The 22,845-nt window shown below is 36.8% G+C and overlaps 1 protein-coding gene across 4 annotated transcripts in view; it reads left to right on the top strand.

Annotated features, from left to right (window-relative positions):
- The first annotated feature begins 1,492 nt into the window (after positions 1–1,492).
- Positions 1,493–22,845, top strand: part of LOC123869316 (integrin alpha-PS4-like) — a 39,223-nt gene continuing 17,870 nt past the window's right edge. For 3 of the 4 annotated variants that reach the window (XR_006796862.1, XR_006796861.1, XM_045912182.1), the window contains exons 1-20: positions 1,493–1,766; positions 2,354–2,490; positions 3,076–3,179; positions 3,840–3,954; positions 4,678–4,830; positions 5,548–5,661; positions 6,115–6,203; positions 7,578–7,802; positions 8,693–8,807; positions 13,811–13,984; positions 14,824–15,018; positions 16,068–16,192; positions 16,682–16,748; positions 16,935–17,085; positions 17,793–18,155; positions 18,724–18,808; positions 20,304–20,366; positions 20,854–20,983; positions 21,687–21,759; positions 22,087–22,204. Coding sequence is in view for 2 of the 4 variants with exons in the window: in XM_045912182.1 (XP_045768138.1) it covers positions 1,615–1,766; positions 2,354–2,490; positions 3,076–3,179; positions 3,840–3,954; positions 4,678–4,830; positions 5,548–5,661; positions 6,115–6,203; positions 7,578–7,802; positions 8,693–8,807; positions 13,811–13,984; positions 14,824–15,018; positions 16,068–16,192; positions 16,682–16,748; positions 16,935–17,085; positions 17,793–18,155; positions 18,724–18,808; positions 20,304–20,366; positions 20,854–20,983; positions 21,687–21,759; positions 22,087–22,204 (2,748 nt within the window). In the remaining 2 variants the exon portion in view is untranslated. Of the gene's footprint in view, positions 1,767–2,353; positions 2,491–3,075; positions 3,180–3,839; positions 3,955–4,677; positions 4,831–5,547; positions 5,662–6,114; positions 6,204–7,577; positions 7,803–8,692; positions 8,808–13,810; positions 13,985–14,823; positions 15,019–16,067; positions 16,193–16,681; positions 16,749–16,934; positions 17,086–17,792; positions 18,156–18,723; positions 18,809–20,303; positions 20,367–20,853; positions 20,984–21,686; positions 21,760–22,086; positions 22,205–22,845 lie in introns of those variants that run through there. The other variant, XM_045912183.1, reaches the window with a different exon arrangement.

The following is a 22,845-nucleotide window of genomic DNA, read 5'->3' as shown; positions in this document are numbered from 1 at the left end:
TGGAGGAGACCGGCTTTGAGATCTGAAGTCGACTTCGCAATCTAAATCCATGCCGACGAAGTCACGGTAGTGATGTAATTACTTATCTAAGTACATAGAAGATACATAATTACTTCCATGAAATGATGTAGGTACTTAATTTTTGAAATGGTAATTGTCTGGCTAAGTAGGTATTTAGCCATAATAATCTACAAGAGAGTTATATGTAATTTAGCTACTTAATTAAAACTGCTATGTACCTTCTAGGTTGGCCTACTTCCACCTTATGGACTGCCTCATCATCATCTATTTAGCACCAGGTAAGATCCCAGGTTAGCACTTCTAAGATATTTCTAGATATAGTTTTAAGATATTTCTTAGAAGATAATTTTCCCGTGGTTAATTGCCTCTTCTGGTGTCGAAACGGATGCCTCATTAATAAATGCGCAAAGGATCAGCCTGGCTGATCACCGCGGGGATCTAGCCAGTGTCCTGGGCACCATTTCATATGGGCATGATTTGTACAATCTATACTAATAAATAAAATTGGAGTGTCTGTCTGTAATTTCGAAATAACTACCGCATATTAAGGTCATATGGTTATTTGAACGATACTATAACTGAATCACACGTTTTTAAAATTTTTGTCTGTCTGTCTGTCTGTCTGTCTGTCTGTCTGTTTGAAAAGGCTAATCTTGGGAACGGCTGAACCGATTTTGACGGGACTTTCACAGACAAGTAGAGAATTGACCAGGGAGTAACATAGGCTACTTTTTTACCTATGTACACCGAAATCTTCGAGATTTCTAAACCGATTTGCGTCATTTCTTTTTTAATCGATAGAGAAACTTTGCGACATTGTTTCATAAAAAATTTGGAGTCCAACTCCTCGATCCTGATGCTGCAGGGAATCTGACCAATCCACGCGGGCGAAGCTGCGGGCATCAGCTAGTCATAGATAAGGCTAGCTTTAAGTTTTATTGTACATCGATCTTTAGAAAGAGTTAGCGATTTCGTAGAGCGTTGTCTCTGTCTTTTGTGTCATCATGATCAGCTCAACCCATCAGTGGCCCATTACTGAGCACTGGTCTCCGCTTAAAATGACAAGTATTTAGACAATAGTCCACCGACCACGCGGATTGGTAGACTTCACAACAGGCGAGAACATTATGGGGAACTCTCGGGCATGCAGGTTTCCTCATTATATTGACCTTCACCACATCGATGCCCTCACCGCTGTGTCATAGGGATTGACTAATAGTTACCTAACATCAATGTTACTTCCTTAAATGGTATAATAACTAATACGAAATGCATTGTCGTTTTTTAGAACAAAATAAGAGTCAGAATATTAAAATAATGAGTCATGAAAACCTTATACATTGCTGAAAATTGTGATACAGGAAAGTGGTCTTTAAGCATATCGTTAAAAGTTACAATTTTGCTGACAAGTAATTAAGTTAGTATAAGGCTAATTTACAATTACATTGTAAATAAAATAATAGCATCAAGCATTTTAGTTATCAAGTAGACAGTGAGACGGATGGATGGTGATTTTATATTTAGACGATAATAATTATGTGTCTTTGTTTTTGTTAAATAAATGATAACTTAGTATAATTTTATAACTTAAAAATGTTAACGAGTAGTGTTTTGTGCAGTGTTTTGTTAGTAAACATTTTGTTTTGTGAGTGTTCAAGTATATTTCACGAGAATTCTAAGATATTTTATCATCCGGATAAGGATTCGGAATATTTTGGTTATTCTGTGATTTTAAGTAATCAGAGGTATGTTTTGCACTTTTACCTTTGTTCTTTTACGACTTTTTCTGTAAGGTTATTATTAAAAATTGTTTTGATCTGTCAAAAATTGTATAAAATTATTAATTTATCTAATGAAGGTAGTTTCATAAAATCGATATTTGGCTCATTCGATGTCTTACGATTTGTTGCTAGGAGGCTACCTCGAATGGATTTGTATAAAGATGGGTTTTTAAAGGTTCGCATTTTAGGTAGAACGTAGTGTTTATATACTCTTTGATTTTAGTCTCGTTCCGAGATTCGGATAACCTTTACGGATTTGAGTTCTTCGCGTAGGTTTTGGGAGGTCATTCCAATAAATGTTTTGTTTTCATGAGCTCCCTGGAGCACCCTGGTGAGTGCTGAGGTCTTCTAACGTGAAGGTCTCATGTTCGATTCCAGCAGGCTCAATTTGGAAATTATAAACTATAAATTTTCAATTTTCCCCTGCCAGGATTGCCACTACTCATATTTTGGTGCTTAGTCTCTAAAGATGGTAATACCGATGGGATTTCATCCATGCGGACGATGTCGCGAGCATCAGCTAGTAATTTAACTAATCATCTTGTTCATAGGTTGATCGTCGGTGCGCCAAAAGCAAAAAGCAGTTTAAACCGGAGAATAACATCAGGGGAAGTATTCAAATGCCCCGTACAAGATTTGGATACGTACCATAACGTCTCTTGCCTGCCTATAGGAGTGGGTGAAGAAAGTAAGACTTTATTTCTAACCGCTAGATGTGTTACGCTCAAAGACCGAAATTGCTCACTAAGCGACAATAGCTCACAATCATCGATGTTCACAATGCGTTGTGGCAAAAAAAAATTTTTTGCTATTGTATCGATTGGGATGTCAAATGAAAGAGAAGAAAATTCTGAGTTCATGACAATAAATGTACTACAACAATCACACTAATATTATAAAGGCGAAAGTTTGTGTGTGTGTGTGTGTATGTTTGTTACTCCAAAAACGCAAAAACTACTGGACGGATTAGGCTGAAATTTAGAATGGAGATAGATTATACTCTGGATTAGCACATAGGCTACTTTTTATCCCGGAAAATCAAAGAGTTCCCACGGGATTTTTAAAAAACTACATCCACGCGAACGAAGTCGCGGGCATCAGCTAGTAATATATACCAAGCGACAGAAAAACAGTTTGTACTATAATATTTCAGCGTTTATTAAGAAGATCGCAGTCGGGTTTTAATTTTCAACTTTATATTTATTCCAAACGTGGCGGAATGGACACGAAAACTTATGGACTAAATCGTGACAGGAGTTTTTTGCATTTTCAGTCGAGGACAGAATCTTCGCAAGGTCCTTCGGGCGGGAAGAGCTGTTCAAAGATGACATGTGGTTTGGAGCAACGCTTAGCGCTACGCCTAATGGAGCTGTGTTCGTAAGAAAATATTTTTTGGAAGCTGTTTAGTTGATATGTTTGATATCAAGCTCTGACGAAGGGAGCCACAATATATCAATAACTAGAGGATGCCCACGACTTCGTCCGCGTGGATTTGGATTTTTATAGATCCCGTGGGAACTGTTTGATTTTCTGAGGTACAATATTTGCCTATTTCATCGATTACAGAGACGCAAGCTACTTCGGTACCAAGTTTCATACAAATCGGTTAAGTAGATGGGACTTTAGGAATCCCGTGGGAACTCTTTGATTTTCCGGGATAAAAAGTAGCCTATGTCCGTCCCCGGGATATATCCCGGGCTAACCCTGTACCAAATTTCGTCACACTGTTGGGCCGTGAAAAGGTAGCAGACAGACAGGCAGACAGACGAACACTCTTTCGCATTTATAATATTAGTATGGATTTTGATGTCTCCACTTCTTAAATTAATTGATTGAGATTGATTTAAGAAGTGCATTTACGGCCAAAATGTTTTGTACATGAAATGCCGTAAAAAGTGTCTTACCTACATATGACACTACTACTCTAATTACAAGCTTTTAGCTTAGTTAGAGAATAATAGTTAGTATTTATTGATATTTAATATGTCTATAATTATATTTATAGTCTGAAAAAAAGCAACGTTTCGATTATTGCAGATCTGTGCACCGCGGTGGACCAAGCCGTACAAAAATACGCATTTGCTGCAAAACGGAATGTGTTACATGCTGTCGTCGAGAATGGGAAAGGAATACCTGCCTTTATTGGATCCCAGTAAGAATTGAATTTTTATATTGATTTGGTAATATTTTTAGGGTTCCGTACGTCCAAAGGAAAAACGGAACCCTTATAGGATCACTTTGTTGTCTGTCTGTCCCTCCGTCCGTCGGTACACACGAGTATGGAACCCTCGGTGCGCGAGTCCGACTCGCACTTGGCCGGTTTTTTTTTCATTGGCAAGCCTTACCTATTCCATCATCATCATATTATGCTGAGGACATTATAGAGGACACTCGCTAATTTTATTTTATCACGTTTTTACTAACTCGCTTTTTGTCTTTGTGTTTGTTAGATTGTTTGTCTGTCTGCCCGGCACAAATATTGCAATCGATTTTAAACTTCCGATGAGCAAGAGGCTTGAAATTTTAAACACAGTTTGGAACTCTCTTATTGAGAGTTACATTTTTGTTCCGTTTGCCGTGGAGACCCTGGGGCCATGGAGTCTTAGTGCAAAGAAATTTTTACGAGACATTTCACCGCGTTTAATAGCCTCATCGGGTGACAGAAGGGCTGGCTCATTTTTTGCGCAACGGATCAGCCTGGCTGTCCAACGCGGAAATGCAGCCAGTATTCTTGGCACCATTCCACGCGGGCATGATTTGTATAGTAATTAGATAAGGCTAGCTTTAAGTTTTATTGTAATATTTTCAATAAAAAAAAAAAATAAAAAAAAAAAGTTTGGAACTGAAGAGGAATTTTTATTGGAATATGTTTCAGGAAGCCAAGCCTTCTTGAGTGACGATCGGCGGCCAGAGTATGGAGAGTTTGGTACCAATCTCAATTACTACGCGTATGGTCAAGCCGGCTTTTCGGTCAAAGTGTCCGAAACTGGCGTTATCCTCGGCGCGCCTGGCCTATTGCAATGGACAGGTACACGTAACTATTTGAATGCCAAACTCTTGGAAGGTCACAAGGATCGAGCAGTGGTTACAACGGCCAGAAATAATATCACAATCACATTATGAGTTTGTTTATTTCACATAATAAACCACACATACTTAATTATCGTCAGTAATATCCTTACACATACTTGAATATTAAACGAATCAATTAATATTACAAAAATAAAAGACTCACACACAGTGCGCGTCATTGGAAGGTTGGGCAGAGAGAGAAAGAGGCGAGGACAAGCCACAGAGTAAGTACATATGTGTGTTACGTTGTATGCATACCACATAAATATTATATTTCTAACACAAACAACTATTAAAAAGCTTCTTTTGTTTTTTTATACGTTAGCAAATATTTTGCGCTATGGTTATGCTACCTAAACACAATTCAATACCAATAACCATTTGCCTTATAGGTATTTACTTGTAGTTTTAGTATTTTCTAACCCGCAATGTATAACGTGTACCTATACTCGGAGTCAATGCCTAACCTACGACGTGGCATTGATGCTGTGGTACCTATCTGCACAACGTTCGTTGAACTCTAGCGTCAGTCAGATGTTTTTTTTTGCAATACATTGATAAAGTTTAAAAAATATAGGTTTATTTAAAATCACGTTGTTTTGCGGTATCTTATCAGTAAATATTAGCATACACAGTTTTTCATGTCTGTAATAGTTAGTTTATTTCGCTCCAGGTGGCGTTGTTGAGTACCGGCCCATCGACAAAAACTTCAAGAATTCCTACTTGAGCAAGCAGACCACCATAAATCCATATTACACCAAAGAATTAGGCCCAGATGACTATTTAGGCAAGTATTTATTGATATTATTATCAAAATGAATCATATTTTTGATCATTTAGTCAGCTTACGTTAGCAAAATCAAAGATTCAAACGGGTTTTTAATAAACTAAATCCACGCGGACAAAGTCGCGGGCAACAGCTAGTTGTAAACCTAACTATATTTTGAAAAGCTGATGATGCAATAGTTGAGAAGGCACAATAGTCTAGTTTTTTTTAACCCCCGATCCAAAAAGAGGGGTGTTATAAGTTTGACGTGTGTATCTGTGTATCTGTTTGTGGCATCGTAGCTCCGAAACTAATGAACCGATTTAATTTAGTTTTTTTTGTTTGAAAGGTGACTTGATCGAGAGTGTTCTTAGCTATGATCCAAGAAAATCGGTTCAGCCGTTTGACAGTTATCAGCTCTTTCCTAGTTACTGTAACCTAATAAATTTTTAATTTACACTTGTTTTTCAATAGGTTACAGCGTTGAATCCGGTATATTTGAAAGAAACGGAACAAATCTAATCGTTGCTGGGGCTCCGAGATCGCATCATGGATATGGTCAAGTGAGTAACAAAATCAAATGCTTTTTTACTTCTGTGAAATCTGATTTTTGGATATATCAATTATTTACTAGTCACCATAGAATTAAACTACATCCATACTATCTATACTAATATTATAAATGCGAAATCTGAAGAATCTGTCTGTCTGTCTGCTACCTTTTCACGGCCCAACAGTTTAACTGATTCTGACGAAATTTGGTTTAGCTTATAATATCCCTGGGATGGACATAGGCTACTTTTTATCCCGCAAAATCAAAGAGTTCCCACGGGATTCCCAAAAACCCACCCGCTTACCGAGGTAGCTTGCGTCGCTGTAATTGACATAGGCAACTTTTTATACCGAAAAATCAAATTCCCACGGGATCTTTAAAAACCTAAATTCTCGCGGACGAAGTCGTGGGAATCCTCTAGTATAGGATAATTTGGACTCAGCGATTTGAGTATCTACAAGATTTGGAATCAGTGCTTCAAAATGCGGTCCGAAAAAAAAGACAAAGTCTCTATTTCAAATAGTTTCAAATGTGTTATATAAGTGTTTCGTTTTTTTAATAAAATATTTTTGTTATTTTTTTTTCGACTTTAATGCTTTTTTTACTGCCGGTGACAAGATTGAGGTCTTGAATAAAAGTATATTGCCTTATTTCAGTCGATAAACCTTATGTCATGGAGGTTAGAGAGAAGGAGAACGATCGCTGTAGAAAATAGTGTCCCCGAAATACGGACAAAATAAGTGAGGCGCTGCGATCGCTAAGTTATCTCAATAAAAGCGGGCTGTTGTGCGCTAATTTGAAATGATATCAACGTTTAATATACGTGTATATAATATTAAAAAAAAACCATGATTAATTAAGCAAATAATAATTTTACACATTCAATATTTCAATGTGCTACTATGAAGATATTACCTTTGGTACTTTAAATAATGATGATTGACGTAAATTGTTTTTCACTCTATTTTTCCGATCAGATGCTAAACCACTTGTACATCCACGCACAATACAATATTTCACCATTTTTTAATGTTTCTTTTCGTCAAAAATTAAAAAATTACGGAGCACGATTATTTTCTCACCGATGCCGCGAAGAAAAAAAACTTTTTTCCATATTTCGTAATAAGAAACATAGATGCGTGTACAGTCCAAGGCTCTTTTGGCACTTGAATGAGGGCGCTGTTGTAGCTCTATGCTGACACAGCGAACTATCAAACAAGTGCACTTCTCAAGATGGCGACTTTAGTTCCAATTTTGGCCACGCGCCAAAAGAGCCTTGTCGGACTGTATGTGTGCAAACCTGGCCACTTGAGCGATGTAAATACTGTTCGTGAGCTGCCGTACTTATTAACCTACGTCAATGTATGGACTTTATATTTTCCAGGTACTTATATTCGAACCATCAATAAGAGAAAGCAGTCCCCTAAACATTAAATATAGAGTGGTGGGCGACCAGCTCGGCTCCTACTTCGGTGCGACGTTGTGCTGCACTGACGTCAATGGTGATGGAATGGTTGACCTCTTGGTGGGAGCCCCTAACTACGTGAGGAAGGACGGGATATTGCACTATGATCAAGGGGCTGTGTTTGTTTACTTGACAAATACACAGGTAAGATCCAAAAACCCGTCAAGTCCGAGTCGGACTCGCACACGAAGAATCACTTACCGTCGAGCGAGAAATAACACATTTAATTGTATACATAAAAATTTAACCATATATTCACAATTTACGGATTTTTCCCTTTACTTGACATTGCTACTTGCCTTTCATAATGCTGGTCAACGGGAAATATCCTATAGGTTTTGTTTCCCTTGATGGGTCTTGACAGATAGGCAATGAAGTAATCCTGTGAGCGTTCCTTTTTTTCTTTGGAGATACGGAACCTAAAAGTTGGAGTTCATAAGGAACCATCAATGACGGAATAGATCTAGACAGATCTCATGATAGAATATTTGATGACCTACCTGGTGCAGTGGTAAGCGCTGTGGTCTTATTAGTGGGGGGGGTCCGGGGTTCCGGAATCGATTCCCGGCTGGAGTTTTGAATTTTATAATTTCTAAATCTCTGGTCTGGTCTCGTGGGAGGCTTCGGCCTTGGCTAGTTACCAACCACAGAAATCTTAACCTAAATCTGTGTTACCACACTACTGGCAAAGCCGTGCCGTACCACCAAGTGATTTAGCGTTCCTGTACGATACCATGTAGAAATCAAAAGGGCTTGGGCTTAATAAAAACCGCCATACCTCTTCCAGATTAGCCCGCTTTCATCTTAAACTGCATCATCACTTACCACCAGGTGAGATTGCAGTAAAGGGCTAACTTGTATTAGAATTTAAAAAAAATTAAGTATACTTAGAATTTTCTATAAGTAGATACTTAGTTGTTTCTAAACTATCGCATATCGATGTTGCATGTCGCGGTCGCGTAGTTCAGTCTACCTTCATAAAATGAAAAGAGTCATCGGAAAATAACGTAAATTCTATCTATTTTTTGTTTTAGGGTGTAAACTTTACATTAGATGCAGCAAGTTATGTATCCGGAACTGAGGAGAGTGGTGCTCGTTTTGGTAGTTCTATCGCTGATTTGGGAGACATTGACGGCGATGGATTTAATGGTAATATTTTAGAGGCCAGTGCCTGTCTGTTTGTCAGCATATTTTTCCCCGCGTGGCTATCCTTGCCAACGATCCCCCGTCGATTTCCTACGTATGATATTATTGTTCTTATCTCTATCTGCCCTGGTTCGTGCATTCTCGGTTCCTAGATCGGTACATTTGTGATAACCAAATTTCAAATTGCTGTGATTGGCTGAATTTACCATGTTCTTGCTGCGACAGTGAGTTTGAGCCACTAGCGGAACAATGTTAGCCGGTCAGAAATGATTGCAATTAGTCAACCTGTTTGACGTCCGTGTTCTGTTTTCGATTACAAAAAAGAAAAAATTGTTGTTGCAATCATCAATTTTAGCAAATAGTGAAAGAGAGTCGGCCAATCAGAGGTCACAACTACCGTCACACTTTCTGTCACACTATGGCAGTAGGCATACCGAGTAATGAAAACAATTTTTCATTCTGTCTAGGTCGAAGTAGGGTTGCCACCTGGCTCTTTTTTTTATTTACAGGCTACCACCATCAAAAATACGGGGTTTAGATTTGAAGAAATTTGAAATTTTGAAGTATTTGAAGAATATATATATAGGCGGTGTTTCTCTCTGAAATGCATGGAAAGCCTATTTAGATATTTCAGTTTATTTATAAGTTTTGTATTTTTTCTCTGTATGTTGCCGTATCTTGATTGGTGAACTGTGTTTGCAATGTGGTTTTAAATAAAAGATTTATTTATTTAAATAGCTTTTAAAAACTCTTAGTGTTGTAAAGCAAAATGTTATACATTTCATGCATACAATCTTCTCATTTCAACTTAAAATTACATTTAATTTGTAATTCCACCTTCACAGTATCAATACTATGGCCGTAGCCAGGAATCGATTGCGGGAGAGGTTTTATTAGGGCCGGAACTGAATCCTGTCATGAGGAAAAAAACATTCGCTCAACTTTATGGGCTAATTACCTGGTTAGTGGAATTTCGCCTTTCAATTTGACAGTGAGATAAAATACAACAATAAAAAAGCGCGAGCGCAGTGAGCGTAAGTGTTTTTGGTTCAATACAGAAAAAATTTAAATGAAAGGGAAACGAGTGTAGCCATAGCAAGATTTTATTTTTAAAGCTTCCTATCCATACTAATATTACGAATACGACAGTATATCTATTTGCCTATCTATTTGTTAACCTTTCACGGCCCATCTTCTTTACCAAAATTTTGGTACTTACTATTCAGAGGTAACTTGCATCCCAGACATTTTTTTTAGGCGGCTTTTTAGCCCGGAAAATCCCCCACGGAATTTTTAAAAATCTAAATTCATGCAAACGAAATTGCGGGGTTTACACCAAGTAATAGAAATTCAAAGCGCGAGTGAAGTGAGCGCGAAATGTTTGATATATTTCCAAAAAAAAATTGGTAAGCAAATGCAAGAAATAGTGTAAGTATTATTTTAGGCTTAGGTTTTTGACGGCTTCCCAGGCGCAGTCGCCATTTCGAAATTTCTGGTCTGGTGGGAGGCTTCGGTCATGGCTAGTTATATGGTTAGTATGGCCCTAACGGCCAAGAAATTAGACTGCATCATCACTTACCACTAGAAAAGATTAAAGTCACGGGCTAACTTGTATAAAAAAAGGCTTACATCCTCAAACCAAGCCCCGCCGCCTTGGCTACGACCATGATCAATATCGAGTGGGTTTCGGCTACGCATTGCCGCAAAAGGAAAATATTCTTTCTACTGGACATAACGTCAGTGTTTGATTTCGCCAGCCAGCTCCTGCTGAATTTGTAAAAAACCGGCCAAGTGCGAGTCAGACCCACGCACCGAGGGTTCCGTATTCGGGTATTTTTTCCGACATTTTACTCGAGAAATCAAAAACTGTTATGCATTAAAAAAATATGCATAAAAATAAATAAAAATCTGTTTTAGAATGAACAGGTAAAGCCCTTTCATATGATAACCCACTTGATATATGTAGTTATCTTACTTTGAAAATTGAAAATACTAATATTTGTTCATGAACACATGACAGACGGATAGAAGGACAGATGGACAGACGGACAGACAGAAAGACTGATAGACTGACAGACAACGAAGTGATCCTATAAGAGTTCTTTTTTGCTTTTGAGTTACGGAACCCTAAAAATATTTAGTTTTATTTGCCCCGTATTTTATTTTCATAATTACAGGTTTCTGTATCCTGAAATACGGGGTAACCAGTAAAATACGGGGCCTCTGGCAACCCTATTCGGAAAACACTGTCACATTCAAGTTAATGTCAAATATTTTGTTTTCAATTACAGAAAGCTGCATCAATCATTATTACAATATTTTCTTTGTTGTGAATGGCTGAATTTTTGAGTTTCAGCCAATAAACAGACTCTTTGCCAATTAAACGTCATAACAATATAAATGCCAGAAAGTTTAACCAAATAAAACAAACTTAATGAGAACCTAGTGAGAATGCAAACGGCACACAATTTATAATACATATTATGTTAGTCGTATATAATAGATATTATAGTAGTCGTTCACTTTGGTAATAGTCAGATTGTCATCAGTAAAATTGATATTGGTCGATGTATCGTAAATTATTGTTTCGGTGACAAATATTTTTATTATCTATTTATCTTTGAACAGAATGGAATAGAATGAAATGGAATGGAATGCAATGATAAATTTTTATTCCTGTGAACTTTTAGGTAAACTTCAAAGTGTTTTTGGATGGTCAGAAAAATTTACCACTGGTTCGGAATGCCGATCCTACGTTTTCTAGGGTTTCGTACCTCAAAATGAAAAACGGAACTCTTATAGGATCACTTTGTTGTCTATCTCTCTGTCTGTCGTGTGTGTCAAGAAAACCTCTAGGGTACTTCCCGTTGACTCAAAACCATGAAATTTGGCAGGTAACCTAACTGCGTAATTTTGGGTAGTTTTTTTAATCGATAAAGAAAGTTTGCGACATTGTTCAATAAAAAATTTGGATTCCAACTCCTCAACCCTGATGTTGCAGGGGACCTAACTACTAAAGCTAATGGGATTTAAAAAGTGTCGATTATTAATTGATATTGAAGGTATCTATACCAAGTAAACACTTTGTCGTTGACCTCAACCCTGATGCTGTAAGAAATTGCATTCCTAAATCCTGGTGATCCCTCGGGATTTGAAAAGGATCATCCGTTTAAATATTCTTACGTGATACAGAAACAAATTGCATCCCGGGGACGGGCTATTACGGAGAGGCAACTTTTGTTCTGGGAAATGAAAGGATCGGGATTTTTAAAAACCTAAATCCACGCGAGCGAAGCTGCGGGCATTAGCTAGTTGTAAATATATTTAGAAGCTACTATAAGATAATAGATAAGGTACTTATTTCCTTATATTTTTATTGTATGGCAGCGCGCGGTTTTAAATTATAAATTGCACGTCCTGTCCTTTTCTGTAATACATTTTTTTCTCAATATCTACCGCTTTATCTCATAGCAAGAGTCCGTAAGACATAATACAGTGAAAATAAGCAAAATATACAATTTTTGCAGTTTCCACGTCAGTACCTGTCGAATTTTTCTAACAGTGTAAGCAGCAGAGCTGAGTTTACCATCAAGTGTTGATATGTGGGTGTTCCATAGAAGCTTTGCATCTAACATTATACCGAGAAACACGGGGTTCTCCTTTATTTTCAACATATGATTATTTATCAATGAATTTATGTCATTTAAGGTCCTGGTATTGGGCAGTGTGAATTCAACACACTTAGATTTCTTTGCATTTGGAAGTAAATTGTTAGCAATAAATCAGAGAGTGACCTGTGATATGGCATTACATATAGTATACATTGTCAAAAATTATAATATTAAAGATGTGCGTATTGCGTGAGGAATAGGTTGCAAGAGAGTTGCAACTTGCAGGGTTTGATGCATGCGCTATTGCCAGCAAACATGAGACATATTTTTATCTACAGGCAACGTCTTAGTAGGTAACGCATACGTCTAACGCAAGTTGAAATGTACCAGTGTATTTAGTTAGACCTATCGACAAGTTTGGAGTTGGGTGCAGTCTAAATGTGGCCCGTGTGTTTAGACTGTCAGTTTCTGTCAGTTTCACGTGTCGTCCCCCGCACTTCACCACCCCGCTTGCACAAATCGAGACAGCACGAAATTTTCAAGATTTCTGGGTGTAATTTCTGGTTTTCGTAGTTCCCACATAATTATAACAATATAAAATATATAACGATAATTTTTTTACTACATAATATTCATTAAATTTTCTAGGTCTGTGGTTTTTCCAAATTTCATTAAATTGCTTCGTTGTCTAGAAAAACGAGCACAAAGTTGGGCCTTTTTTTAAAGAAAAATACAAATCTTTGAGCCCCTGTAATTTTAAAACTACATATTTTTAGAAAAATCTAAAACACCACAGACACAGATATTAGTTTCTAGACTATGTCTGCAAAATTTCATGGACTTTGGTTGCTTAATATTCAAATGAAATGGGAACTACGATTGTATGGAGTAAGTGACGGAGAGAGCTCTGTTAAGTGATTTTGAAATTTGATGTTTGGTATAGACTATAGTTTGCATACCGAAAAAAGACAAAAGGGTACTTTTTATTCCAGAAAATCAAAGAGTTCCCACAGGATTTTTGAAAAAAACTAAATCTACGTCGATGATATCGCAGGCATCATCTGCTTGGTATAGAGATAGCTTGCATCCCGAAAACAGATATCGGATACTTTTTGGCCCGTAAAATCAGAGCTCCATCTTAGGCTGCATCATCACTTGATAGCAGGTCAGTTTGCAGCCAAAAAAAGCTCCCACGGGATTCTCGAAAATAAAACAAGCCGACTAAGTCGCGGAAATCATCTAAAGTACCTAGTTAATAAATTACCTACTATTACAAAAAAGAAATTGTTAGAAACTAAAGAAAGAGTAGTTTCCATGATCAAAATAAAGTTAAATAAATGTTTGAGCCTATCATCTCAGATGGTCATAGACCCATAAATATCTTGCTTGTCGTAGATATTGCCATAGGAGCGCCATGGGAAGATGAAGGAAAGGGTGCTGTGTACATATACAGGGGTGGTAAGAAAGGTCTAAACAAGCAATATGACCAGAGGATCGTGGTTGCGGAATCGAAAACCTTTGGCTACTCGATATCAAAAGGTGTAGATATGGACGACAATAACTGTAATGGTAAGAATTGGTTTATTTTTCGTATTATTAGGTACCATTTATGTATAATTTTATATACTAATCATTGTATCATCATCATCATCATTATTATGATCCATACTATAATATTATAAATGCAAAAGTGTGTCTGTCTGCCTGCTACCTTTTCACGCCCCAACAGTTTAACCGATTTTGACGAAAGGTACAGAGTTAGCTTATATCCCAGGGTTGGACATAGGCTACTTTTTATCCCGGAAAATCAAGAGTTCCCACGGGATTCCTAAATACCCATCCGCTCAACCGATTTGCATGAAATTTGGAACCGAGGTAGCTTGCGTTCCTGCAACTGACATAGGCAGCTTTTTATCCCGGAAAATCAAATAGTCCCCATAGGATCTTTAAAAACCGAAATCCACGCGGACGAAGTCGCGGGCATCCTCCAGTTTATTATAAAAAATTGAATTCGCACCGAATAAGTTTAATAAATCTACTAAGATTACAAAAAGCATAAATACTTAATAGTAATATAGGTACCTACTTAATAGTATCAACACCTTACCTATCACCAGCTTAATATTAAGATGACTTTCAGAATGAAAAAGGATCATGACATGGATTGGCAAACTTCACACACTTTTGCTAACATTATGGAAACTTCTGCGGCATGCAGATTTCTTCACGATGTTTTCCTTTACCGACGAAACAAATGATATTTAAAACGAACATAACTCCGAAAAGTTAGAAAGGGAGTGCCCTGATCAAAACTTGGACCTCCCGAATGGGACACTGATGTCTTAACCATTAAGCTATTACGGCTTTTGCATCCTATTTTTGAGCTTAAAAATCCATTCTTGTTCCAGATTTTGCAGTCGGTGCCTATAATATCAGTGCAGCTTACATATTCAGATGTATACCTACAGTACATGTGAACGTTTCCATAAGAGTGCCAGATGCTGTCAATTTACCAGTAAACGCTACTAACTTTACTGCCTTGTTTTGTGTAAAGTCTACTCCAAGAACTGCTATGAAAAGGGAAGCTAGTTTAATGAAATCTGGTAAGACTAAATATTATTACTTGTTAACGCAAGTGTAAATTAAAAATTTATAACACCCCCGACAAGTGGAGGTTACAGTAACTAGAAAAGAGCTGATAACTTTCAAACGGCTGAACCGATTTTCTTAAATTATAGCTAAGAACACTCTCGATCAAGCCAACTTTCAAACAAAAAAACTAAATTAAAATCGGTTCATTACTTTAGGAGCTACGATGCCACAGACAGATACACAGATACACAGAAACATGACACGTCAAACTTATAACACCCCTCTTTTTGGATCGGGGGTTAAAAATTTCCTAGAGTACCTACATAGTGTGTATTTATAACTTACTCGTATTTGCTTGCTTCTGCCAACGGCCAATTTAAAGATACCAGGCGGTTCTAGGATCTTCTGTAACGGTTACTACTTACCAACTAGCGACTCGCCCCGGCTACGCACGGGTAGCTTATTACGATTTTCGTAGCGATCTCTAATTATTTTGAAAATAAAATATAGCCTATGTCACTCAAGAATAATGTAGCTCTCTACTGGTGAATGAATTTCCAAAATCGGTCCAGTAGTTCCAGCGATTACCCTCTACAAAGAAACTTACAAACTTTACCCCTTTGAAATAATAAAACCGGCCTAGTGCAAGTCAGACTCGCGCACCGAGGGTTCCGTACTCGGGTATTTTCCCGATATTTTTTGCACGATAAATCAAAAACTTTTAAACATAAAAATGAATAAAAATCACTGACAGACAGACAGACAGACAACACAGGGATACTCTTATAGTATCCCTGTGTGTGTGTGTGTAAAAGGAAAATCGGAACCCTTATGGTTCCGATTTTCCTTTTGAGGCACGGAACCCAAAAATTAGTATATGTTCTGTTTAAAAGTGCATGTACTCGTATTTACAATTATTGTGCATGTAAATTAATAAGTAGTAACTAATAAATCATGAGCTGAGGTGGACGTGTCTTCTTTCTTCAAGTGAACCTTATTTCAAGCTCTTCTTCCAAGTGAACCTTATTACAATCAACAGTATAGATTATTTCTTTTACAGATTTCACAGCGAGAATAGCAGTTGATACAAAAGAGAACCGGGCAAGGTTCGAAGGAGACACTGAATACGATCTGTCTATAACAGCAGGCAATGAGAAGTGCGATGAACAAATTGTTGTCGTGAAGGTATGTAGTAGCTAATGCCCGCGATTTATTGTATGTAATGGATTTTGGATAAATACCTGTTTATTAGGAAACAAATCAAATTAAGTAAACACCTATGTTATAATAATAATTAAGTATGTTCAATTATGCTTCTGAGCTTTCTTATGAATAGCTCTCTCCATTGCCCGCTAATAATTCTAATCACTCAGCGGGCGATGGAAAGATGCTCTCAGCTCTAAGCTCGAAATTTCTCTACATGATCAAATCAGAAATCAGGAGACCTGTAGAAGAAACCACCCTAGCCCCAGGTGAAACCAGGTGAAAATCCTTTCATCAAGTAAGTTATACTTAGAGAAAACCGGTACATACAAAGTTTTAAGATCCAGTGGTTGGTTGTTAGTTATTTTTTCAGTAAGTCAATGGATTTCACCAAACTTAAGTACTTAAAAAGAAGGGCCTAAATCAATAAAAAATCTAGGTATATACATTCATAATCTGCTTTGTTTCCAGCCGACGGCCGATTTATCAAAGCCAATTTCGATAAAATTCAATTTGGAAGATAATGGTTCTCTCGAAGGTAGGAAAAATGTTTTCTCACTATTTTACTGTCCCTTAAAAATGAATTTAGACTAAGAAGATAGAAAATGTGATGAAAATCTCTGCAGTAATTTCGTTCTTACCTTTGACCTTAATATAATAAAACTGTCTTTGAAAAGAACATTATGCAGGAGGTCGGATAGAATAAAAAAAAAATTGTTTGTAGATAGTAAAGATTTTCCATCATATGGAGCAAGAGTATCAGCAGACTCAGTTTTAGAGACGTCATTCGATATTCAACTAAGAAGAGACTGTGGTGAGGACCTCATTTGTAAACCACTGTTGAAAATGTCGTTGGAACCCCTGAATACGAGTAGGTAAGAAAAAAAAACTTCATTGATAGATTGTAAATTGATTTCACGTAAAAATACCGCTGATCCTGTACCTGTGGGTTAGGAAATTTATGAATCTATTTGATGAATGAACGATTTAAGCCCCAAAAACCTAACTAAACCACTCCGATAGACCGAAGTTGGTTACCTTTCTAATCGCCCATCACAAAGTATTGATATGATATATAAGTATTTATATGATGTACCTATATATGATAACAGAGGATGTTCGATGAAGCGGTCTAGACAGAGCAATCGCGGCTAAGTGGGTAACGAAAGAGCAATCTGAACTGGCCTACGTAGTTAACGCCCTATGTTGAAGAGTCGTCATCGTTACTTACCACGAGATCAAAGGCGTTGGGTCCTGTGTTTCTCCGTATACTGTGCTAATATTATGAGTATAGGTTGCTTAGGCTATACTCACGTATTTAGTCGATGTAAGCCCGATTAGTTTCGAACCCATCCGAGGAATTTTTCATAGGGACTCAGCTCACTGCGCGTCGTGGTTGAGACTCACGGTGCAGTGGAAACTTGTCAGGCTTACATCTCTGCTTACATCAACTAAATATGTAAGTAAGGTAGTTTAAATGTGTGCAAATGCTGTTTTGATTTTTGACTTCCTGCCTACTAAGGAGTCGCTTTTTCTTTGAACGTCCCAGGAAAATAAAATATCTTGACTGTTTCCATTTCAGAGTATACATACCAGGAACAGATGACAGACTTGGATTTAAAGTCTCCGTAATAAATGAAGCAGAGCCATCGTACGGTGCTAAAGTTCACCTCACACTACCATCGTCTCCTAAAAGACTTCCAAGCGAATGTTCCTTAGAAGAACTGGTAGTAACTTGTCATTTGCCAGCACCATTGGCAAGATCTGAATCTGTTGAATGGGAGATAGAATTGGAGTATACATATAGGGATAGTGCGACAAAAACGTTGCAAGTTGTTGCAACACTTGAAAATCCATTATATGATGATACAGACATAGATCCATGGAGCCAATACAAAAATCTCTCGATTTATATTAGGCCAGAAGCTAAATTTTCTATTAGTGGGTATGAAAATACATGTTTTATAAAAGATACATTTTTTACAGTCTTATAACTCTCAAACACTGAAATGGTTCCTACAATTTAAAACAAGTGTAAATTAATAAAAATTTATAACACCCCCGACAAGTGAAGGTTACGGTAATTAGAAAAGAGCTGATAACTTTCAAACGGTAGAACCGATTATCTTGGATTATAGCTAAGAACACTCTCGATCAAGCCATCTTTCAAACAAAAAAACTAAATCAAAATCGGTTAATTAGTTTAGGAGCTACGATGCCACAGACAGATACACAAATACACAGATACACGCGTCAAACGTATAACACCCCTCTTTTTGGATCGGGGGTTAAAAACAATATAAATCATTATTTCATAAGTTCACTCACAACTTTGCACAGGAAAAACCAATGTAAATTACAAAATACGAAACCTGCTGCTGCTAAAGTTTCAAACTTAATTTTATTTAACTTGTAAAGAATGGAATATTTAGAAACACGATAGGAAGTGGGTAATGGCCCAGTAGATAACGAAATCGCAAGACAACGTGAATAAAGTTTTGTTTAATTTGCAGGAAAGCATTGCCCAACGCGACCATTGTAGTAACGAGGGAAAAATTCAATGAAGCGAGCAATGTGACCCTCGTTCATTATTATGAGGTAATATTGAGCAAAGTTTTACTTTCGTTCACTTGTTTTTGAATTATGATTCGCCTTTTACCTTCTACCAAAAAGTACTGTTTGAGTACACATGTACGGAAGAGATTTTAACCTTACGAGACTTCTACGAGACGAGAATATACTTATATTTGAGTTTGTATTTCTTTGTTTGTACATTCGCCAGTTATTGCCTCGCCTCGTAACGCGATTAGGTACTCTTGCAAGGGGGGTTTCTATCACCAAAGTTATTCACACGTTATTTGCATCTTGTCAAATTATACTAACTTTGGTAGGTAAGTAATTCACACCAGACCTGGTTGTTAGAACCATTAAACTCGGTTCCCTAGCTCTGTTTTCAATTTATCGCATACAAATTAAAAGCTGGCGGTTATTTTTAGGGTCTTGTACTCGAATCGTGTCAACAGGACCCTATCCATTTATCTTTCTGTCTGTCTATCTATTAGCAACTACTGAACTGTACTTATCTCTGAACCGTAATAGTTTGCAAGTGGAGATTTTCACAGAATGTGTATTTCTATTGCTGCTATAACAACAAATAATAAAAATTTCAAAATGGTCATTGGTTAATTTTCAATTAAAAAAAATTAAAAAGTATATAATCCTGAACGTAAGAACCCTCCGCGTGCGAGTCCGTTCGTACTTGACCGGTTTTTGGAACAGTAGTTAATTTTAGCAAACTAGGCAAACGGCCCCGGTCTTCGTAAAAACAATTTTTATTTTCAGATTTTTCCTTTTATTCTGATTATAAACTTACGATAAAAATTATTTAACTTTGTTGTAGCTGATTGAAGTCTGAGACGTAGTAATTGAAAAATTTTACCAACTACAAAGTTTGTTTATTATAATAGACATCTAATTTAAAAAGTTTTAAACGATTTTCATGACTGTATAATTTTTTACTCCTTATTTGTTTACAATAAAAAGGAAATTTATTATTTAGCAATATTATAGTATTAAAAAGTGGTGATAGCCGAGTGGTTAAGTGATCAGCCTCCTGTTTTGGGATCGGGGGTTTGATCTGGCCACGCACCTTTTCGGGGTTATGTGCTTTTTAAGCAAATAATCGCTTTATCGGTGCTTTATCGGTGAAGGAAAACATCGTGCGGAAACTTGCATGCTTGAGAGTTCTCCATAATGTTCTCAAAGGTGTGTGAAGTCTGCCAATTTACACTTGGCTAACATGGTGGACTATGGCCTAAGCCCTTCTCATTCTGAGAGGAGACCTATGCTCAGAAGTGGGCTGGTGGTGTGTCGAAAAGACTCTTTCTCTCTTCTCTCTGGGCTGGTTTACGCACTTAAACGTTTCCGTCCGTTGTACGTGCTTTGCCCCTTCCCACCGAAGACTTCAACTCCAGCCATCCAAGCTCGCTCCAAAACCCGAGTACAGGTTGCCGAGGGCTTCATAAAGTGAGGTGTGTCGAACAAATAACGATGACGTTAATACTAAAATTAAAGTTCAATTTAAATTTCATAGGTAACCAACTTCGGTCCGTCGGATTGGTTTTGGTTGGCGGTCCAAGTTCTTTTTCCTGAAAAGGTAAGTTAATGAAAACAGCCTAAAACAAATATTGCGTAATTTTTAGGAAATTGACTATTAGCATTAAGAGGGCTCTCTCCGTCACTCGTTTCATACAAACGTAGTTCCAATTTCATTTGAATATTAAGCAACCAAAGTCCATGAAATTTTGCAGACATATTCTAGAAACTAATATCTGTATCTCTGGTGTTTTAGTTTTTTTTTTTAAATATGTAGTTTTAAAATTACAGGGGCTCAAACATTTGTATGAAAATTTTTAAGACCGCGTATCTTTGAAACCGAATATTTTAACAGAAATCTGGAAAACCACAGACATACTCGTAGATATTAGTTTCTAGAATATGTCTGCAAAATTTCATGGACTTTGGTTGCTTAGTATTCAAATGAAATTGGAACTACGATTGTATGAAACGAGTGACGGAGAGAGCTCTGTTAAGATGAGCTATAATAATATGATTTTCTTATACATATTTGTTAAATTTCTCAGGTGAATTTATCAAGTCATATCAAAGGATGTCAGTTAGGTGTCGGTCAGGCGCTAGAATGTACTTGGGACTTGCCAGCACAAGTTTCCTTGCCGATCGCTCTGCCACTGCGGTTCGATTTGGGTTTATATGGTAAATATTGATTTGTTTTAGATAAATAAACATTTTATTTGTATGCGAGAAAATTTACACTATCGAATCGTCGAAGAATCGTAAAAGTTTATTTGAATAAAAAAACCGGCCAAGTGCGAGTCAGACTCGCGCACTGAGGGTTCCGTACTCGGGTATTTTTTTCCAACATTTTGCACGATCAAGAAACTATTTTTATATGAAAATAAATAAAAATCTATTTTAGGATGTACAGGTAAAGCCCTTTCATATGATACCCCACTTGGTATAGTTATCTTATTTTGAAAATTGAAACACATTTTAATTTTTTTTAATGATGTAACCACAAATTCGCGGTTTTCAGATTTATTCCTGTACTTGTGCTATAAGATCTACCTACCTACCAAATTTCATGATTCTACGTCAACGGGAAGTACCTTATAGGTTTCTTGACAGACACAAAAGACAGACAGACAGACAACAAAGTGATCCTATAAGGGTTCTGTTTTTCCTTTTGAGGTACGGAACCCTAAAAAAGGCTTCTTTAATAATAAATGAATAAGTATTATTAATGCATTCCATACCATTCTAATTTATTCTATTTACTTTAGATAAATAAATGTAACATAGCCACTTCTTTTTATCCATATAAAATACCATTGTATTATAGGACCTAGACTTTGATGTGTTTAATTTAACTATACTTAATACCTAATCTTTTTTTCAGGTGATTTTCTCTATGAGAATAGTAATTTCAACGTTACGACAACAATTCTGATACTTCAAGAAGGACGAAATATGTATGTCTGTATAATAATTTTTAATTGTTGTTAACTTTATGATTATGATTATATCATTATGGTTAAGCAAACTACAAAAACCAATAAAGTATAATGACGTCGGCGACCTTGTCCGCGCAGATATAGGTTTTTAAATCCCGAAGGAACACATTGATTTTCCGGGATGAAAAGAAGCTATATTTGTCTCCAGGATACAAGCTATCTCTTTGCCATTTTCGTCAAAATCGGTCAACCGATGGGCAGAGAAAAGGTAACAGAAATGCACATTCCTATTTATAATATCAGTTATTAAATATAATTTTGTGATTGTCTTAACGTTTTTTTCAGAACTGAATCCATAACTACTGTATTAACATTGGAACCGGCTGCTCCTATCTGGCCATATATTGTTGGAGGCGTCACAGGCCTTCTTTTACTCCTAGTTATGATATCAATATTTTACAAAGTGAGTATATTGTACAAGTCTGTTTAATCATGTCTTTCGCTTTTTCCCTTGGACAATTTTCACAGTAACTTATTACTATTTTTCTTCCTTGTCGCACTTATACCTAGTCCGTTTTTCCTTTTCATTGTCTACAAATCGCAGAATTTTTCTCGGATAAACGCATAAGTGATGCGATTTGCATAGCGCTTTAGACCATTTGGAGTTAGATTTTTCACTCGTATCATCATTCCATTGTCAGTTCGCGATAATAAGATCCTACGGACCGCTTATATACCTACTGCGTCCTTTACGCACTTCAGCCAGAAGGTACCTATTTTTTAACCCCCGACCTAAAAAGAGGGGTGTTATAAGTTTGACGTGTGTATCTGTGTATCTGTCTGTGGCATCGTAGCTCCTAAACTAATAAACTGATTTTAATTTAGTTTTTTTTTGTTTGAAAGGTGGCTTGATCGAGAGTGTTCTTAGCTATAATCCAAGAAAATCGGTTCAGCTGTTTGAAAGTTATCAGTTCTTTTCTAGTTCTTACTGTAACCTTCACTTGTCGGGGGTGTTATAAATTTTTAATTTACACTTGTTGACGGTTTAAGTAGGTAAACTATCGAAAACTAAAAGTATACAGGTACCTTCCTTTGCTTTTGTGC

This window comes from Maniola jurtina, chromosome 11, assembly GCF_905333055.1.
Source record: "Maniola jurtina chromosome 11, ilManJurt1.1, whole genome shotgun sequence".
Classification (NCBI taxonomy): Eukaryota; Metazoa; Arthropoda; class Insecta; order Lepidoptera; family Nymphalidae; genus Maniola; species Maniola jurtina.
The sequence above is the reverse complement of the archived record's forward strand: the minus strand, read 5'-3'. Positions and strand labels throughout refer to the sequence as shown.